The 12,170-nt window shown below is 37.1% G+C and overlaps 1 protein-coding gene across 1 annotated transcript in view; it reads right to left on the bottom strand.

Moving 5' to 3' along the window:
• gbe1b (glucan (1,4-alpha-), branching enzyme 1b) overlaps positions 1 to 12,170 on the bottom strand; it is a 144,307-nt gene that overhangs the window by 112,395 nt on the left and 19,742 nt on the right. The window contains exons 3-5 of the mRNA XM_083886192.1: positions 9,862 to 9,977; positions 6,876 to 7,001; positions 2,585 to 2,720 (exon numbers count right to left, since the gene is read on the bottom strand). Coding sequence (XP_083742318.1) covers positions 2,585 to 2,720; positions 6,876 to 7,001; positions 9,862 to 9,977 — 378 coding nt within the window. The remainder of the gene's footprint in view (positions 1 to 2,584; positions 2,721 to 6,875; positions 7,002 to 9,861; positions 9,978 to 12,170) is intronic.

Here is a 12,170-nt window from a genome sequence, read left to right as displayed (position 1 = left end):
CCTGCCATTTCATTTCCTTGACTGCGGAGAGCATATAAATATATATATATATATATATATATACATATATAGCAAAGAGAGAATCTTCCTCTCACCTCAGTTCTTTGTCACACTGCTTCAAAAAACACATTTTCTCTTTACCCCACTCCCTCGCTTCCTCTAAAAAGAAAGTGTGATATAAATAAATAACAGAGGGAAAAGCCCCCCTCAGTGGCAGTTTAAAAGCCGCTTATTCTCTTATTCATAGGAGCAGTTTTTGTTGTGTATGTGTGTGGCTTGTCTGTGAAATGTTTTACATGACCTGCGTGACTCTGATGGATGGTGTTTCCCCCTGTAGCCGGCACTCGTCTTTAGGTTTAACGCAAAAAAAAAGAAAAAAAAGAAAAAGTGAAAGCCTGGAGCCCACGAAATCACAGTATGACTGATAACAGGTCAACTACTGTAATATGTCTCCAAACAGAGTATGTATTTGAAAAACTGCCGTTACCCTCATCTATTATGAGGATTATTTGCATTTTTTTTTTTTTGATGTATGATCTAAGCAGCAATTATAGTTATTTAAAGAGAAATTATGAGTTGGCAAGAATGACTCTCCCTCGGGTAACTGATGGAAATTAGAGCGTCCTTAAAGACAGGATGTCGTGCCTCATAATAAAGATGCTGAGCTTTTTTTTTTTTTAACGCCTTCTGTGTAACAGATCATCCAGTGGTTTAAACTCAGCCAATATCTAAAGTATTTACAGTTAGACAAACGCAATAGCTATAATCTGGCAGGGGAGCATTCAAGTTTTTTTTTGTTTTTACATTCATTTTTTACATTAAAGCATTTTAGCAGACAATTTAATACAAAGCGACTTATAATGAATTCCGAGATACTTTTTTCTTTTTTTTGAATAAAGTCAGCTCACTGTCAAAGTGCATCAGGGCAAATGGATCATTTCCTGAATTTCAAAAATTCATTAAAATTATTCCTTAAGAGTTTTGCAAATATTTTCAACAGATCCTTGTTCAGGGCGATGCCGACTATTATGATGGTAAATATCAAGTCATTCCGAGATACTTTTTTTTTTTGGAAGAAAGTCAGCTCACTGTCAGTATGCATCAGGGCAAATGGATCATTTCCTGAAATTCAAAAATTCACCAAAATTATTCTTTAAGAGGTTTGCAAATAATTTCAACAGATCCCTGTTCAGGGCAATGCTGACTATTATGATGGTAAATATTAAGTCATTCCAAGATACTTTTTGTTTTATTTAAGAAAGTCAGCTCACTGTCAAAGTGCATCAGGGCAAATGGATCATTTCCTGAAATTCAAAAATTCACCAAAATTATTCTTTAAGAGGTTTGCAAATAATTTCAACAGATCCCTGTTCAGGGCAATGCTGACTATTATGATGGTAAATATTAAGTCATTCCAAGATACTTTTTGTTTTATTTAAGAAAGTCAGCTCACTGTCAAAGTGCATCAGGGCAAATGGATCATTTCCTGAATTTCAAAAATTCATTAAAATTATTCCTTAAGAGATTTGCAAATATTTTTAACGGATCCTTGATCAGGGCGATGCCGACTATTACTATGGTAAATTTCAAGTCATTGTTTTAGCTTCTTAAATGTGAATATTTTCTTTGTTTCTTTGCTCCACGTAACAAAGAAATCATTCAAACTGAATCATTTTGGTTTGTGGACAAAACAAGTCATTCGAGAACATCGTCATTTCCAGGTTCGACAAACACTGATCGACGTTTTTTAACATTTTCTGACATTTCATTAGCAAACGATTCATCGAGAAAATAAAGCTCTAATTGTAATATGGAAAGTGAAATTTTATCTTGGAAAAAGTGGCAAAAGAAGACAATTCTAAAGCCATTAAATCGAAATAATTCATAAGAAGATGAATAAACAATTGTTAACTTCCTTGTAAAAGAAAATGTGCGAGTTATAACACAGTTATTGAAACAAAATTATAAGAACATACATTTTTATATTATATATTTTTATAATCCTTTCTTGACTGGATGAAGCGAGAATGCATGCTTTTTCTCCACTATTGGCAGCCCGAGTCAAGATCATGGAAATGAAAAAACAAGTTGTCAGTTTTTGGGCGCGCTCTTGTGGAGCCCACTTTACAAAACACTGTCTAACGGTCAGTAATCCCCTTCAGGCCATGCTGGTAACCACGATGTTGACTTGCTGATGTGGTTCTTGTGCAGAGGGAGTGTGACAGGCTTCTGCCACTGGAAATATTCGCTGCAGCAGAGGAGCGCTGGCATTCAGTGGACGCTGGGATGCGATGTTGGTCTGTGGCCCAGCGTTGACAGAGATGGCGCTCGACACTGGGCAGCTAAAAATGGCTCTATGAGACCCCCCCCGCTTCACATACATGGCTGATTCTGACCTGAGATATTGGGTGTTTACAAATATCACTCAAACGCCTCGCTGACACGGAGTAGATGAGGAGTATCACTGCAGGATGATTGCTGTGCATTTTATTTTATTACACAGCAACACAATGAGAGCGAGGTCAGAAGGGGAATCATATGTGTGTGTGTGTGTGTGTGAGGGGGGGGAGCTTTCATGTCTTACCCAGGTCTTTTATCCGCGGGAGCACATTGACGGTGAAGTTGGTGTACGAGGCGATCTTTCCCTCTGGAGAAGCGATGCCAACATGAGCCTCGTATATTCTTAGGCTCGTGGGCTTCTTTGGCCGCGGGTGAATTTGCTGGAAGAGAGAAGCAGATTATGTGATCATGAGTTTAACACATTTTGTTTCTTAACCTTTCTAACCCCCTTTCTAACCCCCCCCCCCCCCCCCCCGTGTGTGTTCCACAAACCCTTCCTTGTTACGACGACGACAGTCTAACGTGATCAATGTGTTTTAACTGCTTTTATATTAACACACACACACACACACACACAAAAATCTGAACTTTAATTAGATTCTACCTTTTTTAAACTATGAAACCAAGTAATGTACCATCTAGTGGTTCGGACATGTAGCTGCAAGGGACAAATGTGCAAGGTTATTGAACTGCTGTAAAATAGATTTTTTTTTTTTTTTTATCTCACCTGGTATAACAGATCTGTATGTTTTCATGTGAAGCTATATTACATACATATATATATATACATATATACATATACATATATATACAAATATATACATATACATATATACATAAATGTATATATATATACATACATATATACATATATATATAAACATACATATATACATACATATATAAACATACATATATACATACATATATACATGCATATATATATATACATACATATATACACATATATATGTATATATATATATATATGTAAATATATATACATAGATGTATATATATATATACATAGATGTGTATATATATATACATAGATGTGTATATATACATACATTTATACATATATATACATATTTACATATATATATACATATATACATATACACATATATACAGATACATATATATATACATATTTATAAATACATATACACATATATATATACACACACACATATATATATATATATATATATATATATTCACATATATATATACATACTACATATAAAGTGATAAACTTTCTGCTCAGTAATAGGGTTTACTACTTACGAGGCACATTGAATGCAACTTACAGGTGATTGAAGGCACTCAAATTACACTAAAATAATTCCATGAATTTTTATGATACTCATAAGTGCTAAATGTGCATCTGTCTGTCTGGTGTGTATCTGCAGTCGCTTCCCCGTGAATGTAACGATAACTTTAATAAACATAAAAGGCAAAACACCATCTATTTTGTGCGCACCCTTCAGCTCACTCTAACTGTGTCTGGGTTCAGGCAGAGTCTGGACAAAACAATAACAGGGCATGTGTCAGGTTCTGGTTTGGATTGGGTCAATATTCAGTCTGGCTCAGTGGAGTTCAGACAGTGTATGAGAGTGATTTTCCATCTTCTGCATGAACATTATATAGTCTTACTCATTCATCTGTCACTTTGCTATTGTATTTTATTCAGACACTTGGTGCGGATAATATAATGAGGCCAATACAATGGAAAAATCACAATATTTAGGCTTTGGGAAACTTTTTTAAAAATTCAGATTAAAGAGAAAAAATTGGAGGGAAGGTTAATGATGCTAAAATTAAAAGCACACTGGGTGATTTATTCTTAACCAGAAGGTCAAAGACAAAGTGTGAGCCCCAGCACCAGTCTGTTACAGCAGCACAGGCTGATAATAGTTCCTGCGCTTTAAATATTAAAATATCTATGATTCACTGTGGTTAAGTTGCACAACAGGAGAGGGATTTGTTTTATACATAGAACAAATTTCCCGATGGCTGCCCACCAGGCCTTCTGAGCCCACTATCTGAAGCACATGATTGCCACTTGAAACTAAAGTGAACATACTGCTGCTAGAAGAGCTCCTGTAATTAAAATGATGCCAAATAACAAACAATAAAGACAGCAACGGGGTCTCAAATAGCCTCTTAATGTTTTACTTGTGCACACTTGTTTATTATTTGATTATTTGATTATTAATCAATAACTAAATGGATCAGCAACTACTTTGATAACCAATGAGTCGGTTTGAGTGCTTTGTTTTTCATCATTAAAACAAGATGAGCTGAATTTACAGCTTTGTAAATGTGAATCTGTTTTGTTTTGCTCCATATAACAAAGAACGGAGTATAAGGGTCACATGTAAAAAAAAAGTCTTTAATCTGAGAATTCTGACTGTTTTCTGACCTTAATCTCAGAATTCAGACTTTTTTCTGCAATTAATTTCAGAATTCTGATTTTTTTTTTTACTTAATCTCAGAATTCTGAACTTTTTTTAAACCTTAATCTTTTCTGATCTTGATTTCAGAATTCTGACTGTATTCTGACTTTCATTTCAGAATTCTGACTTTTTTCTGACCTTAATCTCAGAATTCTGACTTTTTACTGACTTTAATCTCAGAATTCAGACTTTTTTCTCACCTAATTTCAGAATACTGACTTTTTTTTATCGCAATCTCAGAATTCTGAGCTTTTTTTTTGTTTACCTTAATCTGAGAATTCAGACTTTTTTCTGACCTTAATTTCAGACTTCTGACTTTAATCTCAGACTTCTGATTTTTTCCTCAGAATTCTGACTTTAATCTCAATTTTTATTTTATTTTTTTACATGTGGCTCTAATACTTCTGTAACAAAGGAATCGTTAAATCTGAATTATTTTGATTATTGGAGAAAACAAGACATTGGAGAAAATCACCATTTCCAGGTTTTGATCAACATTTGTTGATCTAACACTTTCTGACATTTTACGGACCAAACAAACACTGGATTAATCAAGAAAATAATCGACAGACAGGAAGGACAAGATGAGCTGAATTTACAGCTTTGTAAATGTGAATCTGTTTTGTTTTGCTCCATATAACAAAGAACGGAAGAGTATTAGGGTCACATGTAAAAAAAAAGTCTTTAATCTGAGAATTCTGACTGTTTTCTGAACTTAATCTCAGAATTCAGACTTTTTTCTGACCTTAATTTCAGAATTCTGACCTTAATCTCAGAATTCAGACATTTTTTCTGCAATTAATTTCAGAATTCTAATTTTTTTTTTACTTAATCTCAGAATTCTGAACTTTTTTTAAACCTTAATCTTTTCTGATCTTGATTTCACAATTCTGACTGTATTCTGACTTTCATTTCAGAATTCTGACTTTTTTCTGACCTTAATCTCAGAATTCTGACTTTTTACTGACTTTAATCTCAGAATTCAGACTTTTTTCTCACCTAATTTCAGAATACTGACTTTTTTTTATCGCAATCTCAGAATTCTGAGCTTTTTTTTTTGTTTACCTTAATCTGAGAATTCAGACTTTTTTCTGACCTTAATTTCAGAATTCTGACTGTATTCTGACTTTCATCTCATAATTCGGCTTTTTTCTGACCTTAATCTCAGACTTCTGACTTTAATCTCAGACTTCTGATTTTTTCCTCAGAATACTGACTTTTTTTTATCGCAATCTCAGAATTCTGAGCTTTTTTTTTGTTTACCTTAATCTGAGAATTCAGACTTTTTTCTGACCTTAATTTCAGACTTCTGACTTTAATCTCAGACTTCTGATTTTTTCCTCAGAATTCTGACTTTAATCTCATTTTTTATTTTATTTTTTTACATGTGGCTCTAATACTTCTGTAACAAAGGAATCGTTAAATCTGAATTATTTTGATTATTGGAGAAAACAAGACATTGGAGAAAATCACAATTTCCAGGTTTTGATCAACATTTGTTGATCTAACACTTTCTGACATTTTACGGACCAAACAAACACTGGATTAATCAAGAAAATAATCGACAGACAGCTGCAGAAACTACACACTTGTGCCAAGGACATCAACCAGCATTGAGACGCTCTCAGCTCAGCAACACTGAGAAACCATGTGAGGAATGACAGGGTCAGACATGAGATTGAAAGACTGCTGTGATGGAAAGAGCCGAGAACATGGGACAAACAATCGAAACAGAGACGTTTGAGTGTCTTACAAGAGAGGGACTGCCTTCAAATCCAACCACAGATGTTATTAAAATAAATTCTACCTTCATAATGGTTTTTTTTAAATGATTTTGACCCAGGCTTATCTCCACTTTTACCTATCCTGGAACCAAAAATTCTGCTGATGCAAAACACACCAATCATTGCTGTTTTCATTAAACAAGGTTCTCTTGCAACATTGACAGTTCAGAAAAAGCTTCCTGTAGCAGAAAAAAAAAAAAAAAAAATCTTCTATGACTCACTGAGAAGCACCTTTAGGAGCATAGATAAATGATTCTCCAAAAAGTGGTACATTCAAATCATAACTTACAATGTACGGCTGAAGAGGGTCCCAGTGAACCCAGTCGTAGATGACAGATTTCTCTTCCTTGGTCACATATTTTGCCCATGGTGAGATGCGGTACAGTCGCTCTCCGTCTTTAGTGTGAACCACCACCTGGAAAAAAATGAAGACGAATGAGTGTGAGGAAGGAACTTAAACAAAGACATAGAGAAGGGAAGAGTTGGCATGAAAAGAGAGGAAAGGGACACAAACACCGTCTGTAATGAGCAGACAAAAGAGGAGTAGCAGCAGCCGAAATCTGTGACCAAACTAACAGAATCTCTCCTTCTTGTACAATGACTATGCAAACTATAGTGAAAACATAATTGCATATTATATAAACCAGCTGCAGCCTTAAAGGCTATAAAAACAGAGGTTACACCATGTTAACTGTGATTACTGCGTGTTCCCTGTGCTTCAGTGTATGCAATGTACTGTATACGTTTTAATGTCAACGTTTATTTATATCTTTCAGACACGAAGTGCTGATGTAAAACTGTCCATATTACACAGAAAGAGAAAACTTCTTCATTAATTATTTGGATCCCCATTAGCATATATATATATATATATATATATATACACACACATGTATACATATATGTATATATGTATGTGTATATATACATATATATATATACACATATATACATACATACATATACACACACACATATATACATATATATACATACATACATACACACACACATATGTATATATACATATACATATATATACATACATACACATTTATATACATACACACATATATATACATACATACATACACATATATATACATATACATATATATACATACATACACATATATATATATACATACATACACATATATATATATATACATACATACACATATATACATATATATATACATACATACATACACACACACATATATACATATATATACATACATACATACACACACACATATGTATATATACATATACATATATAAACATACATACACATATATATACATATACATACATATATATACATAAATATATATATACATACAGTACATACATGCATATATAGATACATACATACATACATATATACATAAATACATGTATATACACATATACATGCATACACATATATACACATTTATACCCACATACATATATATATACATATAGCAAGAAGAAACAAAAAAACAAGGTAAAAAAAAGAAAAAGTTAAAACAAACCATCATGATTTCATGTATTTGTCGAGAGCGTTAAAGCTTTTTCTCAAAGCCTTTTTGCGGGGACTCTCAGTGGGTCGCTGATGACAAAAAGCTACAGGATTTAGCCGAAAATCCTGTTGTTGTGGATCTGGATTAAATTGTAATTATGCTGTGTTTTGTTTTGTTAAAAAAAAAAAAAGGTGCAGGCTTCTCCGTTTTAGCCACTCTCTTGGTAAAAGGGATTTTCGAGCCAGGGATCAATTTAGAAGAATCAGAAATGTGAATCATTATCATTTTGCCTCTCATTCATTATGTCCTCCATTCAGGGATTGGAAAGGAGTCAAAGTATAGTTTGGAAAATCTAACTGGCAAGCTACTTTGCCGCCATCAGTAAAATAAGAAAGGAGAAAGCCAGCGTGAGAGTTCAAAAAGCCCACCAAGAAAATCGATCTTGAAGAGTTATCCACAGCATGTGTTCGTCCTGAGAAATGGGCATTAGAACTCGGCTAATTCTGGCAACTGTTGTGAAGTAATGACTGTTCCAATGCCACCTGCCTGTGAGCCTTTGGCCAGGCCCCCCCCCTCTGGGGTTTTTTCATTATGGCCAGGCCACCTGGGGGTGAGCTGCCTGGCTCTGCTTATGACATGCTTCACAGTTTATAGGATTAGGAAAAGATAGTTGGATAAATGGACTGGCATTCAGCCTGACAGAGCCAGGGCCCTTCAGACAAATTGGCCAGCATTAGGCACATTAAAGAAAAATCAGACTGCGAGAAAGAATGAGGGTTGCACGACCAAGACGAAGGAAAAGTAAACTAAAGTGCCAAGCAATTTGCAAGCATTTAGGTGTGGATGAAAATGTGGGCATTCAATCACTTCAGTTTCGAACAATCACCACCCAAAGATCTGGGTGTAAAAACTGTACCCACAAAAAAAAAGGACATTGATTGTGAGTGGAGATGAATTGGGCCCCGAACAAAGGGCAAAACCGCTCTACTCTCTATGAGAGTGATTGCGGGCGAAGCGCGTGTGCTTCCACGAGGGAGTGCTGTGGAACTAATTCTGAAGTGGGGCTCTCAGCGCGACAGCCATTCACAGGCAGCGGGGGGGGGTGCACATGGGAAGGCCAGGTGCCAGCATTTCCATCTGCTTCTTATCGTCCTTAGACTGACCTCCGCTGACAATGGGAGCTGGGCAGCCTGTCCGGGGCGCGGGAGCATGCCAACGCTGACCCAGTCCCAAGGAGAGTGGCGCCGCGCTGCCATCCGCTCCTCGTCTGGCGTCTCACTTCAAGATTATTTCTCGTCCGTGCTGTTTGCTTGGGAGACGATGCATAATGGGAGGTGTGTCTTGTCCATTTAACCCTGATGAATTATTTACAAGCGCTTTAAAAAAAAAAAACAATCGTCTACATCCGCCACGGCTGGTGTTTTTTGCACCAAACAAACACAGCGCTGTCTCGGTGTCCTGAGGGTTACCTGCCGCAGACGGGAGTTTGAAACAAAAGCCCTCAGTCGGGCTCCTCAGGTGTATCTACTCTCCACTGTGCCGACTGTGTACACACAGTAATCTCCCCCTCTGCGCGCTGTCACGGTGACATGTCGGTGACGGCGACACGCCAGGCTTTTCCTCTTGGTTCATAAGACACCACACATGACAGGCAATCTCCCTTTGCAACATTACAGTGACACGTTCCCCATGCCGTCCTCGTGGCAACATGACACCTACCGAGGGAGCGAAAAAAAATAGGCATAAAGATGTTCCGTTCTCTACCTTGAGTTTGGTGTTGTGGTCCACAGCTGGAGACTTGTCATGTTTGGGCGGTATGATCAGCTCCCACTTTCCAAAGTCTTTCTTCTGGTAGGGGTGGGAGAATTTGTCCCAGGCGTCTGTGTGGACACAGAGAGGATCTAAACAACACTGATACGAATGAGTTTTGAATCATAGAAGTAGAGCAGGTTAGGGCTGTCACTTTTTTTTTACGCGACACAACAGACAACAACACAAGACAGTGGACAACAATGGACGACACCCGGCAACTCGTGTGTTTACAAGTCTTCAAGCGTCGTGTGAGAATAGACCGCGGTTGTTTTTCTGTCGCAGCCAATCAGCCGACTGTCGGACTGTACCATACGATTTTACCCTGGCGGCCCAAGGGAAGGGTGCCAAAAATGGAAGGGTTGGGGCAGATTATTATAGTGCTATTCCTAAGGGAAATGAAAAAAGAACAAATACCATACACTTTTATACAGAAATAAAAGTGTTAAGTAGAACCATATAAGGTTCTTCGGCTTGTCCTCATAGGAGAACCCTTTTTGGCTTCAGGTAGAACCTTTTTTATAAAGATTTCACCTAGAACCCTTTTGGAGGGTTCCACCAAGAACCCTTTTAAAACCCTTTATTCAAGAAAGGGGTTTTAAAGGATTCTCTGGATCAAAATGGTTCTTACTGGAACCATCAGTGTTACCAAGAACCCTTTCTTCAGGAAAAGGTTTTTCAGAAGCAAATGGTTCCAGGGAGAACCTCAGCCCTATAGAAGAACCCATTTGGATCCCTTATTTCTAAGAGAGTACTGAACCGAACCATTTCACCATGCTTTTGGTTGGCCTTAACACACCAGACAGGATGTAGTTCTTTGTGTAGTTAGTTGATAACACGGTCCGTCCAGGCTGCTGATTTCGGCCTCTGTAAAAACCAATACCAAGGTGGAAATCTGGTATATTTCGACCTGGGTCCTAAGTTAATAAATGTGAATAGGTCCAGCAGATCGCCTCAGGCCTCTATGTACGGCTGCAGTGTAATCTTACGAATGGCAATCGTGCCATTCTGAGTTATATCCATAAAAACTTTGCTTGTTTTCACCAATAAATGGCCCGATCTGTGATTGTAAGAGTCTGGCAACCTCACCGTCGAAGTACTGTCACTCAAAGTAGTCACTGCTCTCTCCAACTCTCACGGCGATCTACTGAATCTTTATTTTAAGGCTAAAATGAGAGTAATTAAACATTATCCAAACATTAAAAGTAGAAATATATGACATTTTGACCATTAAAACCTCCTAAATGTCACACACACTGGACCGATCACAATCGCAATCACAATAAAGCTAGCCTTGATGTGGATTCGCATCTATCTATATTGCCATAATCACGATTGTGTTATCGCCAAACTATATAATTATTATGTGATTATATTGCAGCAAACCTGAGGGCTGTAATTATTTCCTGAGTGTAAATATAACGGCTAACGACTCCATGCTGCAATAGTACAGTGATGTTTTGCCACTTTTCCTGCAGCTTCCACTCTCCGCTGTGGACTTTCGCACTATTTCAATATCCCCGCGTGGTCACAGGACCTCTTTTTTTTTTTTTTTCTTCTCTTCACACGTTTTTCCCTCCTCTAATCCCTTTTACACACTTCAACGTGGTTGTATTTGTCTGTATTCCCTGACAGTCGTGTAAAAGCAGCGATCTAAAAGGCAACTTGATAAAACGCCACTTCACCACCGCTCATTGAATTCCACCTCCTGAGCGAACAACGGCAGAGGCATTCAATTCATAACCTGCTGATACCACATTACCGACCGTCATTGACTGACAGGGATATATAACGACTCAAAAACATTTATTATAAAGTGACCGCAATCGGCGCATCAATTTAAGGCCTTTTGTTTATACCATCTAATCCATATCTGCTTGCGATGCATGAGCCCAAACGACAGGATAGAAAATTAATCACTGCAGATGCTCCAGAAGTGACCGGGCACAACACCAGCACTTTTCACAGGTTGGCCAAGTCCTTTATTTCTACCCCCTTCCCCCCTCCCCTCAATTTATTTCTCTTCCGAAGCTTAAAAAATCCTGAGGAGAAAGGAAGAATAAGATAAAAAATAAAAGCGTATAAAACCTGCCAACATATTCATGAACAGGGCTGCTGGGCTGTCCTCGCATTTACTACCGCATTGAAATCAAATAATATGACTGAGCTGTGTCAAAATATAATCTCTCACCGAATTGAATGTTGGAATGGAGCTGCTGCCCAAGGTCCCGAGAAGACAATTATAAGAAAAAAAAGAAAGTGAA

Source organism: Microchirus variegatus (assembly GCF_963457635.1).
Source record: "Microchirus variegatus genome assembly, chromosome: 3".
NCBI classification, from domain to species: Eukaryota; Metazoa; Chordata; class Actinopteri; order Pleuronectiformes; family Soleidae; genus Microchirus; species Microchirus variegatus.
The sequence above is the reverse complement of the archived record's forward strand: the minus strand, read 5'-3'. Positions and strand labels throughout refer to the sequence as shown.